Consider the following 18,838-nt stretch of genomic DNA (forward strand, 5'->3'; position numbering starts at 1 on the left):
CGCATTTAAATTGGAGTGGGGATGAAAACGGTGTTTCAAAAGCTGAATTAAGCACTAGATGCTTTAGGGTACTTTTTCTACAAACCTTTAAAATAACCCCTCACTAATGTGACATGCAAACGTCACTAAGAGGCTGTCTTGGCTGCCGACCTCAGTCGGTTGCTGGGAGTGAGATGCTACGAGCCCAAAGAGTGAGACAGATAACAAACCCAGTTAAGTACACAGAAGTGTGTTTATTTTAAAAGTGCGAGACACACAGAAACAGGTTACATTTAGGTAACTAAAAGTATTGAGTCTCAAAATGAGTGAAACTTGGTGAGACTGATTTAGGTATATTCACAGGGTCACGGATATCTTTGCCCAGCTAAAATTGGGCAAATTTTGGGCTATTTTTATGCTTAAACAAGATTTCTGAACTACTTAGGATGGAAAAGATGAAAGATTTGGGTGGTGCCCATGATATTTCTTTTGTCCTGCCCACCCTTAAAGATGTCCAAACTTGACTGGCATCTGAACATAAGGCTGTTTCTACTCCAGCAATCACTTAAACGTAGATGAAAGCACGAGGGGAAAGCAAACGTAGGGATGGGTTCTTAAATATAACCGATAATAGTCCCACAAGGACAATCCCAAACAGTATCTGAGTTGATCTGTCCAGCGAAGAGACTTGAACCATGTTGACCAATGGGCAATTTGAAGTAGTGCAAAGTATATGACTTGCAAAGGGAATCCCTCCCAGAAGCAGAGATGGTGACTGGTTCAGCCAGGGTATTTATTTAAGGGAAACTACATTCAGTTTCACATATTTTGGACTCTTTTTTTAGTGAAGTAACTGAAAACACTGAATACCGCGTACTCTTAAAGTTTTAAGAATGCTCCTTACTAATTGACAACTTTTTTTTTGCCAAACAAATTCAAGCAGGCTTTAAGGTAAACATCCATCGACTGCAGCGGTTAAAACAAGATGCACCGATCAGTTTTCTTTTTATTAAATACTTTTTTTTTATATAGATCAAGTCCTAGAGTAACAAAGCTATGAAGATCTACCAACATTCATAAACAAACAAACACTGGGTATTTTTTTTTTATCATGCAAAATCCTGCATCAGTTGCCTTATTTAAAACTATAAGATATTAGCCCCATAAGATACAGTAACAATGCAATTAATTTACTTTGCCTTTTTTAAACAGGAATTTATCATATCAAGCTCAGGCTTAAATTATGTGGTACATACTGTTCAGACTGTGCAAGATTGTTAAAGATGCAGAACTAGGTACATCATTATTTTTGTCAAGTAAACACATACAGTGAAAATATTGACCGTAAACAACACATGCATAACCTCTGTAAAACTGCATATATATTTTAAATGTGTGACCATTTCACCCTAAGCTGACAAGTCTCATCTCCCAGCGCCACAGTGCTGCCTATGAATGTAAACACTGTGTGCTTCATTGTTTGATCTTATACTCCCAATAAGATAATGTTACCTGGCTATACATCTACACCATACCTCAAAGACACAAGGCAGAGTATAATCACCAGACAGGTCAAAATGGTCGTGATCAGTAACTAGATTACAACATACTGCAAACTTTTGTATGCAAATGACTCAGCATTTTTTTTTAAACCAAAGATAAGTTTACTGCACTTAGGCCACGACAAAACTTCAATATTATACATTCATATTAATTTTGCTGCAGAGAACACTGGAAGAAATGTTAACAGGTGAGAAAAGAAATACTTTTTGTGTGTTCCATTTCAATGAATGAGATCACAGCTTCACTTTGCAATAATTCGATAGGAGAGAGAGAAAGAAAGATGCAATCGCCTAGAAGTATTATTTCTTTTTTTTGTTTCAGACAGTTTCACAGAACAGCGATGTCATAGTCTTGGCCTTCGAATTTCAACATGTGTTGCTCATCAACCTCCAAAGGGGTCTTGGTATAGCAATTAACCTTTAACTCTCACTGACAGAAGGAGCTGCAGTTTGCATGATAGCCTTCTGGTACCTTCAATTGAACCTACTGTAATAATATTACTCTCTTACTGAGAATTACTGATCAGAGTTAAAGTAACCTTGATTAAATCTTGACAAGAATGGCATACTTTTAAAAAAAATCTCTGAGCACTACACCGACTGTTATTTTTTGTGAATTTTTAGTTTTTTTTTTAAATTTTAAATTATGGATGTCCGTACTTTGGCAAGTAACAGGTTCAGAATCTATTTCGCCTGAACCACTGCCATCAAATAAGTGAGTTATCAGGTACAATATACAGCAGCCATTTTATCTGTACACCTCCCATACAGCAGAAACAAACACGATGGATCCATGAAAACAACAAATAGGCAGCCACCACAGCATCATACACATGCAGATTGGCACATGGTGCTGCTGGTCTTCCAAGAGTTCACCACGACAGTGATCAGCTTCAATCAACTGCTTAGACGAGAAGTCTACTCCAGCATCTCCAAGCTGAAAAGAAAAATACAATGGGTTCACGTTGTATTTCCTGATAACAGGCAGCGTCCTGGTGAATCTGCACTGTACCCTCTCCGTTACCTCAATGCCATTCCTGTAGTGTGGCGTCCACAATTGCACACGTGACACCAACTGTGGTCTTGCTAAGGCTTTATAGAAATTCATCATTGCGTTACACATCTTTTATTATTCTACATCTCTTGCCATAAAACCCAGTATCCCATTAGCATTTTTATAATATTCTCCACTTGAGGTGCTGCTTTTAATGTCTTGTGAACCCGAACCCCCAAATCATAGAATTTACAGTGCAGAAACAGGCCATTCGGCCCAACTGGTCCATGCTGGTGTTTATGCTCCACACGAGCCTCCTCCCACCCTGCTTCGTCTAACCATATTTGCATATCCTTCAATCTGTTCTCCCTCATGTGTTTATCTAGCTCCCCCTTAAAGGCATTTACGCTGTTTGCCTCAACTACTTCGTGTGGTAGCAAGTTCCACATTCTAACCACTCTCTGGGTAAAGAAGTTTCTCCTGAATTCTTTATTGGATTTATTAGTGACTATCTTATATTTATGACCCCTAGATTTGGACTCTCGCACAAATCCCTCTGTTCTTCTAAATCACGCAGCTTTCCCCCACTCAAAATATAATTATTACTTCTTTTTAAAAAAAATCAAAATGTACCACCTCACATTTACTGACATTGAGTTCCATCTGCCACTTTTTTTGCCTATCTCATCAATATCCCCATGCCTTTTCCTTTGGTCCTCAGTATTATTTACTATGCCTCCTATTTTTTTAGTATTGACTGCATATTTGGACACTACTCCCTATTGTCCTATATCCAAATCACGGATGTACACAGAGTTAGTCCCGGAACAGAACCATGTTACCCACTTCCAACCACTCTGAGAAACTGCCCTCAACTCCTCCTCTGTTTCCTAACCAGTTTTTAATCCCAGTTTGTTACCTTCCCCCTCATTCGATACCCCTTAATCTTCAATAGTCTCCTGTGTGGTATCTTGTCAAAGGCTTTCTGAAAGTCCATATGCCCCACACCCACTGTGTTTCCCCCCATGTACCATATCTACCACCTTCTCAAAGATGGATTGGAATTAGGACACATCTCTGTGGCTGTGCCTCTCCACAGCTAGTTGTCAGACGCACTGATATAAATGGGACACGATGAATTAGGTTGTTCCCCTCCTACTTAAACTCTTCCAAAACACCCGTACAAACCAAAGGGCTACTTCAAATAGTCACCAAACTCAAATAAATATCTCTTTAACTTAATGAGTGATGGGATTGTTTTGATCCCCTTGTAATTGAAGTTAGATTGAAAACATGCAATTCTATTCCAAACCTTAAAGCCAAAATACAAACATCCAAATTATTATTTATATATAAAAAAGGAATTAGTGCAGATTGGTTAATTTTTTTTCATGTGAGGAAACTTCTCTGTGTAATGAGATTCACAAACACAAGATAGATACAGAAATTCAATTCAGCCCAACTTAGCTAATCCATCCATAAAGTCTCTACAGTTCCCATCCTGTCACACCATCCAACTGTTTCTTAAAGTACAGGTATTCACTTCCACTATCCTACCCAGGAGTTTATTCCAAGTCTTGACCACTCTGAGTGTAATGATGAACTTCCTGATTTCTCTTCTTAAATTTGCCTGTTACTAATTTGAATCTGTGCTTCCTTGTCCTAGTAGCACGATTTAGTTTGAAGTAGTGTTTGAGATTTTGTTTTTCCCATGTCGTATATATTTCGATTAACGTCCCCTCCCACTCGCCTCTTTCAAGGCCGAGAAGCCCGGATTTCTCTAGTCTTCCCTCACTAGTCCAATCCTAAAACAGTAGGACACATTTTGTACACCCGGTTCTCTTTATGGCACATTCCTAGCTTGGGCTCGACAATCAAAAGGGGAACACTTCACTGGCGGGAAGGAGATGTGCTCCATGGGCTGGTCACCTCAAGCCGTGCTCCTGCTCCTCCAATCCTCTGGCTCGGCGTGTTGGGGCACAGTGTTGTACACCTACCTGCTCAGCCAAGGAAAGGGAGAGAAGAAAACATCTTAACATAGACTAATACGCGGAGACGATACTACCTGCAGATTGTGTTCACTGGAGTGGAGCAGCGGGGGCTCCTGAGCAGTGAAAGTGTATGTTCTGCCACTTCCCTTCGCGACGATGCCAGACACGGGTTTCCTCGGATTGTGTAGTTCTTGGTCTACCCTGACTGTCGATGTACTGTGTTAGACGGATGTAGGCGATACATGCAGCATCCTCTCCGATTAGGTGGACGTGAGGGTTGAGAATCGTAGTGTGGATTGGCTTACTGTTCTTTGACAACACTACAAAAAAAATGTGGAAATTAAAAAGCTAAACGAGTTTAATTCGGTCACATCCGCTTGAAGAGGAATGATCACGTCAGACCACCACAATCAAACACATTTGTCGCAGGTGCAGGGGAAAGTGCGATAACATTTTCTATCTGAAACCACAAGAGAACCGTGGACAAAACAACTGCTGCGTTTTAAATCCAATTCCTTGGGTTTTTTTCTTCCTTTTTTGGGTCTCTTTCCCTCCCCTGCCCCGCCTTGGCCAACTCCCCAGCTAATGGTCGCATGATCTGGTCATCAGCCTCTGCCAAAGGAATGCTGCGAGCACTGCGTTGTTCAATGGATATCGCTGACTAGCCACAGGGGTTGTGCTATGGCGACACCGTTTTAGCCACATGCACTCATTTTAGTAGAAAACGCCTTACACAAACTCACACAGTAAATGTACTTCACACGTGTATATTTACGTAACATCTACCACCGTTCAGTAACCAAGGAAGTAAAGCACTCACAAAGATCAATAAACACTCACGCGCTCTGATTTTTGTCTTACCATTTTACCAACAAATGCACAAAAAGGTCAAAGTGCACAAGCATACGCCGTGCGAATATGAGTATTGAGATCACATGCCCAACGGTATCTATTAGTCATTTTTACTTACTAACCAGGAATGCAATTTGTCACATGTGGCACTGTGGAGATTGGAATACAGGAGGGTGGCGCACACAAGCACACGTCCTACTAATCTGTGCAGCATTTACCATTCTAAATTGCTATGTCAACATCTCCCATTCAATTTTGCTATGTCAACATCTCCCATTCAATTTTGCTATGTCAACTGTCACAAACTTTGGACTTTGCGAGATATTCCACTACATTGCTACTGTGGAAGAAAGCAGATGTGTGTGAACTGAATATCTTTGCATTTCAAAAAGAAATCACATACTTACAGTTCTCAAAATAAAATTTGTGGAAATCCATCCCCTCCACTAGGTTCCCAAGAGCTTCCGGCTCAAATGAGGTTAGACCTGGGTCACAGATTTTCCTAAAAGAAAAATACCATCTCCTTATGTTAAGAGTCCCAAAAATATTACAATCAGATATCATTTTCCAGTCTGGTTTTAGCACACAGAAGTGACTAACATTTAATTTACATGCAATCCCTCTAAAGAGACTGGGGTAAAACTGTACTCTAAAATTATTGGGAATTGACAGTAATGCAGGGGCTCAATCTTGAACCCCATTACTGTGCTGCAATGTTACTTCAATCGAGCTGCCCTCCTCTCCCATATACTCATACCTTAGGCTGCAGTTGGAGTTTTGTATGCAGGTTAGGGAAGCCATTATATGAAAGCAATGGAAAAGATGCATTGTAGATTCGATGAAGAGTTACAGATCGAAATGACTTAAGAAGATGGGGCTTTCTTTTAAAGCAGCGTTGAAAAGGTTAACGGGTGACCCGATAGAGGCCTTCAAGGTCATGAAGGTTTAAATCATCTTAGATTGTTTCAACTGGACAGTGAGAATGTAACAAATTTAAAGATAGTCACAAAAAAAGAATTAAAGGGGAGGTTAGAAAAAAAAATCTTTTCATAGAGGGTGGTGAGAACGTGGAATTCTCTGCCACAAACCATTGATGAAGCATAATCCATAAATTATTTTAAAAGAGAATGAGGTAGTTGTTTGAAAAGTTGGAGATTAGACGAGGCTGCTAATATGGAGAAAAACATCACCGAATTGATGGGCTGAATGGCATGTTCTGTGCTGTAACAACGACAACTTGCATTTATATAGCACCTTTAACGTAGTAAAATATCCCAAGGTGCTTCACAGGAGTGTAATCAGACAAAAATTGTCTCATTTGTAGAATCACAGTCCACGATTTTAATTTGTGTTACTGGATTAGCACGAGAAACACAAAGGAGAGGTAGTTTGATGTTTTTCTTTAAAGGGTTATTGGAATGTGAAGTGCATCACACTGAAGCCAAATCAATCACAATATTAAAGAGGGAATTGGATAAAAACTTCAAAAGGAAAAATACTGAACTGTACGGGGAAAGTGCATGGAAATGGGGTTAGAGTGGATAGTCTTGATGTGGTGTAGTGATAACACTTCTACGTTACTGAAAATAAACTAAAAAAACTTGATTTAAGCAAGAGGAGGGTAGATGCATATTGTATAAGGAGAAGCAGATTATATAACGGACAAGGTTAAACTAATGTAGGTTCAAAGGAAACTATTCCCTCTCCACTTTCTACAAGGGCTGATAGAATACTCGACAGACATCGGGATATGAAATTGCTATCAGGAGGGATTAGATTGCTGCACAGAAGCAATCTTCCCACTGGTAAAACGGACAGGCCATCTACCTTGGGTTAAATCGAACACTTGGTCCAAGCGAGATGTCAAATGCTATTTTAACGGTGGAAGTTCTCCGACTCCAACAATGTCCCTTCCAATGGGAATGTGCAGCCAGGGGTTAACGCGGCAAAAGAGATCCTTGTCAACTGTATTATATCGTGAGTTACCTTCATTTCCTATTTCACTGTGAAAGGAATTCAATACAACAGGCTTGCCTTGCACATGTCAGTTTCAACAGTGTTGATGGGTTCATAAACTATAAGGGAATAATTTACATTGCACTGTTTTCAAAAAAAAATTGTATTTAATCAAGATTGGATTGATGTGGCAAAAGATCGACAACTGATACTGCTTCAGCATCAGCTGGAAACATGGCAATTCATAGTCTCCAGGGGGCACCCTCGGCCTTCAAATCTACCCAAACTGTTCCCATTCTACTCTCCAGCTTCAGATACCTACAGTCCCAGCAACAGGGAAAACAGCTATAGTTTGCCCACATTGGTAGGGGGGGGAGGGAGTTGGGGGTCATCGGGGAGCGGTAGGTCATCGGCGGGAGTCATCGGGGTCGGGGGTCATTGGGGGGTTGGAGATCGTGGCGGGGGGGGTCGGAGATCGGACATGGGGGGTTGGTTGATCGTGTGTGCGGGATCGCAGCAGGTAGGCTTGTTGGGCCTGGGGGAAGCACTACTGCTCCTCCTGGTCCACAAGCTGTGCGATATAGGCACTTGCCTGTCGTTTCGGGCCTTCTCGCTTCCTCTCATGTGGCGTGAAACAGGTGGTCCAGAAATTCCCGGCCCTCAAGAGTTAAAAATAAAAAAGCTATTTACTAGGATGCTACCGGGACTTGATGGTTTGACTTATAGGGAGAGGTTAGATAGACTGGGACTTTTTTCCCTGGAGAGTAGGAGGTTAAGGGGTGATCTTATAGAAGTCTATAAAATAATGAGGGGCATAGATAAGGTAGATCGTCAAAATCTTTTCCCAAAGGTAGGGGAGTCTATAACGAGGGGGCATAGATTTAAGGTGAGAGGGGAGAGATACAAAAGGGTCCAGAGGGGCAATTGTTTCACTCAAAGGGTGGTGAGTGTCTGGAACGAGCTGCCAGAGGCAGTAGTAGAGGCGGGTACAATTTTGTCTTTTAAAAACATTTGGACAGTTACATGGGTAAGATGGGTATAGAGGGATATGGGCCAAGTGCAGGCAATTGGGACTAGCTTAGTGGTATAAACTGGGCGACATGGACATGTTGGGCCGAAGGGCCTGTTTCCATGTTGTAAACTTCTATTCTATGATTCTAAGTGGAGACCCACAGCCTCGTTAAGAGCTTTCACTGACCGATCCGCCACCTGAGAGCGGGTTAGTCACCCGCCCCTCCTCCCGCCTCCGTTAAAACTGGAAATGAACGGGTTGGGGTCAGATTTTAGTTTTTTTTTTACAATTTTAAGCTTCCCATTCGTCCCCATCCCACCCGTTCGTGGGGTTAAAATTTACCCCGTTCAGTCTTTAGTAGGTTACAGCAGTGGCTAGCCTTCATGCGTATGCCCAGATAGCAAGTGTCAGAGATGAGATCCCATCCTCATCTCATTTCACATGCAGATACTTTCAAGGAGGGGGTCACTGCATAGTCACCAGGATCTGGAACCCCGGATGTGGTTTATTTGATCCTTTGAGGCCAGGGTACTGTGTCCACTGCTGCCCTTAATGAGATTAACTGACAGCCCAGAGATTCCTGGAGTCATTATCACTGAGCATCACTCCACGTGACACACTTATCCATTCAACTATTAGGAGAGCTTAAATATTGTGAGTTTGTTTCTTTAAAAATAAAATTAAGTGTTTTTTTTAAGATTGAATAAATAAAACTACTTGTGGCCATGTTTGTACATGGATTAATTTTTTTTCTGCTCAGATGGAAAAATAAATAAATCGGAATTGCAATTAAAGAAGCCTGGCTTTGAAGTGAGGTGTTATGTGTAGTTCCATATGTGTGGAACTTTGCCTGAGGGGCGATCTGATAGAGGTCTTTAAGATAATGAAAGGGTTTGATAGGGCAGACGTAGAGAAAATGTTTCCACTTGTGGGAGTGTCCAAAACCACAGGTCATAAATATAAAATAGTCGCTAATAAATCCAATAGGGAATTCAGGAGAAACTTCTTTACCCAAAGAGTGGTAAGAATGTGGAACTCGTTACCACAAGGAGTAGTTGAGGCAAATAGTGTAGATGCATTTAAGGGGAAACTAGATAAGCACAGGAGGGAAAAAGGAATAGAAGGGTATGCTGATAGGCTGAGATGAAGTAGGGAGGGAGGAGGCTCGTGTGGAGCATAAACGCCGGCATAGACCAGTTGGGCCGAATGGCCTGTTTCTGTGCTGTAGTTTCAATTTAACTTGGTGTAATACCAATACAGCCAGTCTGAGTTGGAAATGCAACGAATACCTGCCTGACTTTAAATGAAAATTATTTTCATTAAATTGTTGGATCAGTTATTTATAACTGACGAAACACAACCAATGTGTATAGTGTGTGGGCTTGGATCATCAAACTCATGCGCACCACCTGTTTGAGCTACTGGGGATACTTACACACTGGTACATTACATACTGTGCTTTTTTTTTGCTCCATTCTCCCACATTTTAATTAGCATTATTCCCAATTCAGTGCCTTCCAAGTATTGACCAACCCTACTAACTAGCACAGAGTTGAAATTCTGGTGGGCTTTTCATTTACGAGGAATAGTTCTTGATCCGTCCCTTCTACCACCCACTCGCGGCCACAGATTCATTTCTACAAAACTCCTTTTTTGTTGTTTTCTGAAGTGCTTCAGTTCCCGATACATTACGACCATCGCACTGATAATTGCCCCAGCAGCGAGAGTTTTGCAACATGACTCACTCAGTTATTGTGGCCCACTTTATTAGACTGCATGGAGTTTTCATGTGCTTGTATATTAAGCTTTGTAGATTATATTAGGAAACTGAAATTGCATCTTGCGTGAACCTCGCAGTAGTCTCCACTAATTTGAAGGTAATTCATGAAGTCCTGCTTTTGATTAATGTGGTTTCTGTAGGATTGATGAGGGATTATGGCAGTAGATTGTGGGTTTGTGTCCATTTGTCACAGGGTGAGTGGCCGATCTCAGCTGTACTGCTGTGAGAGACGCCAAGTCCAGAACTCAACAGGAGATTTCTTTGTATTCAGCTTTTATTTTGAACACCTCTAGTCCCAGGTGGTGAAATGTAACATTTTTTGGACCAAAACAGGAAAAATTCTCTATTTAAAAATAAATTATTAAAAGGTTTTTTTCCCCATGCTTATTAACTTTGTGGGCATGTTTAAACTGTGTGAGACAGCAATGCACATTTGTCTTGTTTCAAACTGTAAACTCTGCATTATAACTTTTTCCAGTGAAATTTTAGATAGACCAAAGTATTGTGACTTTGAAATGGCAACTTCGGTGAGCTGTATTCTTAAAAGTTTCTTTGTCTTTGTTCGTGAGAAGGGGGAAGACTTGCAGTTCTCTTTGGTCCTCAGAATTATTCACTACTATTTTAGTACTGTCGACACATTTGGACTGCACTCCCTCTAGCCCTGTATCAAAATCTTATACACAGTGAACAGAAGCAGCCCCAGAACAGAACCGTGTGGGACAGTGCTACTCCCATCCACTCTGAGAAATTGTCCTTTCTGTTTCCTCTCTTCTAATCAGTTTTTAATCCAATATATTATCCTTCCTCTAATTCCATATCATTGCACAATCCTGTCTAATTTCTCATTGTACCTCACCATGGCACACTCAGTCAGCATCTTTCTAAAATTTGCCCTATTCCAATCTGGTTCCCCTTGTTTTCGACTAACTTTTTACCTTTCTATTTGGACCTTGCATTTTATCCTATTATGGTCACTGCTGCCAAAGCTCTTGCTTGCATTTATCTCATCTCCCTGATCTTATTTTGTTACTCATAACCACATCCAGCAACACCTCTCCCCTTGCAGGCCTAACATACTGCTTGAGGAATTCCTAAAAATATTATAACCCGATATGTTTATTTTCCATTCCTGCCCAGTTGGCGGCCAAGTATCTGTTAATATTATTAAATCTAGATTTTTCTGCAACACAATTGCTTCTAATTTCCCCAGCTTACTTCCCTCACTATAAGCATTACAATATACGTACTTTATCATTATTTTGGTTGTATTTAACACTGCTTCTTTTCCCTTGGTTTTTTTTTTCAAGCTAACACCTCGTCCCTTTGTCTCAGTCTTTCCCTCTGACTTTGACCCCATGTGCATCCCCCACACTCTCTGCCCTCAGCATTGGCAACTGTGCCTTAAGCCACCTAGGCCCCACATCCTGGAATTCCCTTCCTAAACCCATCTCCACCTCCCTCTCCTTAAGACCCACCTCCCTCTCCTGAAGTCACCCCTGGTGTCCTGGCCAAGCTTTTGGTCACCCCTCCGAATTACTTCTACTTTGGCCCGGCATCCATTTTATTTTTCAGATCACACCTCATTGAAATGCCTTGGGATGTCTTTCTATCTTAAAAGGTGCTATATAAATGCAAGTTGTTGTTGTTATAACTGGTAAATTTGATTTTCCTCCTGTACTCCCATTATTCCTTCTGCATACTATCCTGTTTGCTAAATTCATTTTCATTTGTATATTAACCTCATCATTGGACTCAAACCCAAAGATGGAAGGGGCACTTGCAACTCCTACTGCCCAGTGCTAAGCTCCTCTTTAAGGTCTTGCTGGTAGCCCACGATCAGTGTCTGCCCAGTCACGTTTCCCGCCCTCCCAAACCGCGAGCTGCCTATAAGCGGTTCGATTAGCACCGGCAGCTTGCCTATTTACTGAGACCCAACCACGAAAATCGACCTGGGCCTCCTGTCAACATCACCGGGTAGGCAGAGCCCACCGCCTCGCTGACCTGAGTTACATGTGAAAATTGCCCCCTGGAGCGGGGTTTAAACCCACATCTTTCTGAATCACGGGCGAGAGTTCGACCAACTGAGCCATGCCGATATGCTAAGCCTCTGCCAGAAGTTCTCTGTAACCAGCCAACCTCGACTGACCCTCCTTGTGAGGGTGTCAGCCGTGGCTCAGTGGGTAGCATTCTTACCTCTGAGTCAGAAGGTTGTGGGTTCACGTCCTACTCCAGAGACTTGAACACATAAACCTAGACTGATGCTCCAGAGAAGTACTGAGGGAGTGCTGCACTGTCGGAGGTGCCGTCTTTCGGATGAGACATTAAACTGAGGCCCCGTTTGCCCTCTCGGGTGGATATAAAAGATCCCATGTCACCATTTCAAACACAAGCAGTGGAGTTCTCCCTGGTGTCCTGGCCAATATTTATCTCTCAACCAACATCACTAAAACAGATTATCTGGTCATGACCTCAGTGCTGTTTGTGGGGCCTTATTGTGTGCAAATTGGCTGCATGTTTCCTACATTACAACAGTGAACACACTTCAGTAAAGTACTTCAATGGCTGTAAAGTGCTTAGGGACGCCCTCAGGTTGTGAAAGGTGCTATATAAATGAAAGACTTTATTTCCTTTCTCATGTATAGTTAGCGTTTCCTCCTGAAGTCTCGGGTGAGATTGGGGGGAGTGGATAGAGTGAACCAAAGTCATACCACTTGGCGCCAGGGAGGAAGATAACTTATCAACTCATGATTCATCCTCCACACCAGTTATCTCAGCAATATTACATTTCCCCATCCCGAAAAAAAACCCGCTGTATTTCATTTCATTACCTCCCACACATCCTAACAACGTCCCTCTCTCAGGGAAATGTGCTGCAGACTGCTCCCTGCCCACTTGCAATAATTTTGATCTGTACGTAGCTGAGGGGGTGCAGTCTTTCCATTTAGCCTTCCATTCCTTCCCTCTGCTCATTTTGTTTCCCAGTTGTTACCAGAGTTGCTCCACCGAATAATCTCCCAGCCATTTGAGGTGAATATGGCTTGTCTTCTCCTAGCCCATCAGGGCAAGGCTGCCCCTTGACCTAGACCGGCCATGACGAAACTGAACTGAATCTCCAGCAGTGAAACGTGAAGTCAAGGGTGATACAACCCTGGGAGGGACTTAACACTGGTTCACCCTGGTTGGGAATCACGGTGCTCTATGACGCAGGGTCCAGGGCCTCTGTTAGAGCTTCTTGGTAACCGGTCACTAAGAGGTTGAGTCACCCCCAATTGACGCTCACTGTGAAGGTACACTCAACCCCTCCCCCACTTCCTCCTAGAGCCTCAGGTGAGGTACCATTTGGTGCCACAAAGTGGGGGGGGGGGGGGTGAGAAACAGCCTTCCCAGAAGACTTGCTTGTTCTGAAGCTGCCTGCCCTCAGGTTTCTCCTTCCCCAATTATTGGCTGAAACAGGACCACATGTTCAAGTGCTAGTCCATACTGGGACAAAAGCCCAATGCTGCAATGTTACGAATCAAATGCCTCATCCATTACACTGCTGATGGCCCTCTTTGCTCAGAAAGCCAGCATTAAACCCAGTGTACAATCTACTGCCCTGGATGAGCCTGAACTCACGTATAAGCTTCAAAATCTCCATTGTTGATAGCTTCGATGAGCTGTTCAGTGATCTTGATGATGTCCTGCTTGCGTGCTAAAATTTGGGGGAACATAAAAAAAAGAGAAAAATGAAGATGCAGCTCCATATAGTATCGGTTTTCAGAACTGAGATTCGAGATATCCAAGTCGTTTCTGTGCAAAAAATGTTATTCCTCCATCAATTATCAGATACACTCAGCTGAATAGAGCACATTATACCTGAGGCAGATTTCTAAATGACTCTAAATCTGTCCTCTTGTCAGACTTTGTTCATGTGTCTCGGCCGTGCAAAAATAAGCCAGAACAGTGGGATATGCTGTTGCATTCTCAAGTAATGGTTAAGGCTGTAGACATCACACAAGGGACTTGTACCCACGCAATTCACTCCATCAAACTTGTCAGCCATTGTATATAACATACCTCATTAGTTTAGTTTCTCAAAGGCAGCATTTGCTAAACCTGCTTCTATCACTGGTTTAAGAATAAGAGGAACAGCTAACACAGCAGAAATATTAACATAACCTTCCCCCTCAGTGCCCACTGAGATTTCAAAAGTTGGACCCATCTAACGCGAAACAGAGCTATAATCAAACCAATACCTACATTCCAGATCCGATCCATTTTGTCTCTCTGCGATAACCGCTGGCCTGCTCACACAAGAACAGGTAGCAGAAAACCCAACTCACCAGTCGTTTACTTAGTGATCTCAGGGATGATTGAACGAGCGCAAACATGGGAAGGAAGCTGCTACAAAACCAGTACGCTTGCAACTCGGGAGGGAAAGCTTCCTGAGCACAGCACAAAGAAAAATATAGAGCATCACTTAAACTCAAGCGAGCTACCCGAGGTTCATCTCCTGTTGCCACGAGGTACAAATGCGACTATTTGCTCTCTGCTTGAGCCAGCGGGCATATGCTGCTCTCACTGCTTCACCCGTGCTGGTGAGGCAGGTGACTTTCATTGAATCATAGAAAGGTTACAGCACAGAAGGAGGCCATTCGGCCCATCGAGTCCGTGCCGGCTCTATGCAAGAGCAATCCAGCTAGTCCCACTCCCCCGTCCTATCCCCACAGCCCTGCAATTTTTTTCCTTTCAAGTACTTATCCAGTTCTTTTTTGAAAGCCATGATTGAATCTGCCTCCACCACCCCCTCGGGCAGTGCATTCCAGATCCTAACCACTCGCTGTGTAAAAAAGTTTTTCCTCATGTCACCTTTGGTTCTTTTGCCAATCACCTTAAATCTGTGTCCTCTGGTTCTTGACCCTTCCACCAATGAGAACAGTTTCTCTCTATCTGTTCTGTCTAGACCCTTCATGATTTTAAATACCTCTATTAAATCTCCTCTCAATCTTCCCTGTTCCAAGAGAAAAACCCCAACTTCTCCAGTCTATCCACGTAACTAAAGTCCCTCATCCCTGGAATCATTCTTGTAAATCTTTTCTGCACCCTCTCTAAGGCCGTCACATCTTCCCTAAAGTGTGGTGCTCAGAACTGGACACAATACTCCAGCTGTGACCGAACCAGTGTTTTATAAAGGTTCATCATGATTTCCTTGCTTTTGTACTCTATGCCTCCATTTACAAAGCCCAGGATCCCTTATGCTTTTTTAACCACATTCACTGTGTGTGCATGTGCGCCTGGGCTTTGAGGAGTAGAATGCTGGCCCTCCTCTTCCCCCCGCCTCTCCCCCCTCCCGTATGAAGCTTGTGTTCACACACGCTGCTCCAATGCTGCACCCTCAGGCACTGGTGGACGGATGAAAGAAAGCTGCCTGCGACATTTGGGCCTCTCGACCTCACACATTTGATTGCTCCTGCCGTAAAGTGAATTGTCCCTCACCTTACTAGTCCAGGTCAGTAACTAGACTGACACGGCCACCGATTGTGTTGCAGAGCTCTCCGCTTGAGTGGATTGTAGTTTGTTTTATGTAAAATGTTGCAGACACAACAATGATGGTTTGGGCTTCCTCATGACCCATTTGTTCCTTTTACAGACAAATACAATGGAGACTACTTGGGTTCTTGCCGAGATAAAATTCTGCTGATGTGCTAGACTTAGGGTTGCCAACTCTGGTTGGACGTATTCCTGGAGATTTCATCACATGAGCTCCTGCCTCCAACCGCCCCACCCAATCAAACAAGCCTTTTTACCCCCCATCTCTAATATTTTTATAACTAATACAGGAAAGTGTTCAAAGAAAATGAAAAAACGCACAATTTGTTTTAAGGCCTCTATGATGTTTCTTCTGGGTTTGCTCGCAACAGTGTCCAGGAGATTAATCTTTAATTCCTGGAGACTCCAGGACAATCCTGGAGGATGACAACCCCAGCTAGACTGTTTTAATTTTTTTTAAAAAGAAGAACGTTGTGTCTGAGAGGTGATCTGATGGAGGTATAGAAGACAGTTAACAAAATGGGAAAGGTCTATCCTGTAAATGACTTCAAAGTAAATTGAGTAAGACGAGGGGACACAGATTCAAATGAGTAAAAGGCAAATTAATGACTGACATCAGGAAGTTCCTTTTTTTTTCCCAAACGAGTGATCGACACATGGAGTGGATTTCCAAACAGGACAGTGGAGGGGGAAACCCTAGAACTATCTCATAACCAGTTGAATGTTACAATGGGGAGGACATTCGAATACTTCTGGATGGATGAAGATGGGCTGAATGGCCTCCCTCCTCAGTAATTATCTTGTAAATCTTGTCAAGGGATGTCCTGTAAGTCAGCGCTTACCTTTTTCGATGTCCCAGCTTGCCTTCAAAGGCTAATCACTGGTTAAAGGACTTCTCTGTGGAGGCCAACATTTAAGAGGTGCACCAAGGTCAGATTGGCTGGGGAGGACGAATCTTTGCAAGTTTTGTTTTTATAAACCAGCTAAAAAAAAAAAGGGTCCTGCTCTTTCTTAAACTGACCCTGCTTCACCTGACAGTAACATGGGCTGAATCTTATGATTTTTCTGTGCATGTGTTCCATTCCTGTTGGAAGATATCTGTTTTCTTCAGCAGTGGAAAATACCACATGTGTAGAAGGGTTTAATTGAATGGCTTTCCAGTGCAGGTTGCTGACCTGGAATTGGATATCATCCCTCTGCTACACTGTTAACCCATTTATTTTAAATGGGATACTGAATCCACTAAAGTAACAAAGAAGGCATCACAAAATCACCTGCGAACAGTAACTAATGTTCAAATCCACTGTCAAACCTCATCCTAATACAATGTAAGGAATCTTACAACACCAGGTTATAGTCCAACTGTTTTATTTGAAAATCACAAGCTTTCGGAGAAAGCCTCCGAAAGCTTGTGATTTTCAAATAAAACAGTTGGACTATAACCTGGTGTTGTAAGATTCCTTACATTTGTCAACCCCAGTTCATCACCGGCATCTCCACATCATAATACAATCTATGCCAACAAAAGCTTTTCTACTGCACTGTTTTCTTCCAAATTTGTTTTGATCTGCTTGCTCCCTTTGGAACCAGGATTCCAAACAGTCAGGCTACCTCATAATGCGACCGTGTGTTAATCTGAAACAATAATGTTTTAGTAGAAATAAATTCCTGTTTTTATAGACCGGCTGAAAACCGGTCCCATCGGGTGCAAAAGTTTGGCTCATGGCGGCAGCTCGTAGTTAGATAAATAACGACTTTGAACAATCAATGGGGCCTCTGGTTTATGGTGACTCATTAAGTTCAATTATTGTACATGTATTAAAATAAAACTGGAAACCTAAGGTAAAAAACAGAAAATGCTGGAAATAAACAGCAAGTGCAAGAGCATGTGAAAGAGAAAAAAATAGATTAACATTTAGCTGAAGGATCTATACACGAAAGATTAACCTGTTATTTCTCTCTTAAGATGCTGATTAACATGCCCTGCACTCCCAGCATCTTCCCTTTTTAATACTTAGGATTCCTGGATTTTTTACTGGTGAATCGCGATTCCGTCAGATTTTTTCCATGAAAACTCTTAAACCAGTGGCCTTGTCGATGTCTTATGCAGACTATTCTGTGAACGAGCTGCACGCAGATTAAATGCAAGGCAGCAGATGCTACAGGAACAAGGGAGAAACACTCAAAGACAGCTTCCAAAGGAGGTATCGCTGTCAGTCTTTCCTACTTCTTACTGCACACTAGGTGACAGTTGCAGTGGTACAATCTGGGGGTGTGGGAGAAGGAGGAGGAAGCAACAAACGGTTTGTAAAAATCAGTTTGAACATGCACACACGACACAACAAACAATCACAGGAACAAAATGCACACAAAAACACAACGGATAAGTTTTCTTTTTTAAAAAAAATCCACACTAGATCCAAAATAACAAATCGCCTAATTTCAGAGTTTAAAAAGTCTCGCTCCCTCGATAGCATTAGACATTTAAAGAGAACCAATGATATAAAATAAGGGGTCACTTAATACGACTGGCCCTGCAAATTCAGTTTGCAAAGAGTCCTGTGGTGACAGATTGGTAAATTCTTACAACGTCATTGGGGACTTGTGATGAAATTCCTTCCTTAATTATTTTAACGGAGGATTTTTAACCTGTTTATTTACCCTCTCCATTAAAAAGTGGAGGGAAGAATTTAGCACCAGCGAGTTAAATGTTCAGATACTTGTGATGTAACATCAAAGCCATTGGGGGTAATTTAAAACTAACTTGTCCATTGACTTCAATGGAGAGTAACATCGGGCAGGATGTGAAAGCAGCATTGCATCCGGTCCCAGTCAGTGTCCTGACGGGCGAGTTCAGGTTAAAATTGCCCCCATTATTTCTGTGGTTCTCAACTCAGTGACACGGAGCATAGACTAAAATTACTAAATGACATGACTACATCAAATATTTCAACAAAAAAAAATGCTTCGAGCCATCCTTTGCTCAAGCAAGCATCTAGAATAATCATCGATAGTAACGAGATGCTTTAATTAAAACTGATCATTTTCTTTGAAGCTGCTCTCGGCTATCAATTTTAGTAATAATGAATAATTGCAAATTAAAAGTTGCCGATCAGCATTTTCTTTAGCACAGAGAAAATGTTTATTTTTGAAACTGTGTTTGTTAATAGTTTTTAAGTATTA

General features: G+C 42.1%; 1 protein-coding gene across 3 annotated transcripts in view; it reads right to left on the minus strand.

Annotated features, from left to right (window-relative positions):
- Positions 1-209: 209 nt before the first annotated feature.
- Positions 210-18,838, minus strand: part of camk2g2 (calcium/calmodulin-dependent protein kinase (CaM kinase) II gamma 2) — a 312,868-nt gene continuing 294,239 nt past the window's right edge. For all 3 annotated transcript variants that reach the window (XM_067972475.1, XM_067972474.1, XM_067972473.1), the window contains 4 exons: positions 13,742-13,817; positions 5,786-5,880; positions 4,601-4,846; positions 210-2,478 (listed from right to left, as the gene is read on the minus strand). In XM_067972475.1, coding sequence (XP_067828576.1) covers positions 4,614-4,846; positions 5,786-5,880; positions 13,742-13,817 — 404 coding nt within the window. In that variant the 3' untranslated portion in view covers positions 210-2,478; positions 4,601-4,613. The remainder of the gene's footprint in view (positions 2,479-4,600; positions 4,847-5,785; positions 5,881-13,741; positions 13,818-18,838) is intronic.

Source organism: Heptranchias perlo, chromosome 36 (genome assembly GCF_035084215.1).
Source record: "Heptranchias perlo isolate sHepPer1 chromosome 36, sHepPer1.hap1, whole genome shotgun sequence".
In the NCBI taxonomy this organism is placed as follows: domain Eukaryota; kingdom Metazoa; phylum Chordata; class Chondrichthyes; order Hexanchiformes; family Hexanchidae; genus Heptranchias; species Heptranchias perlo.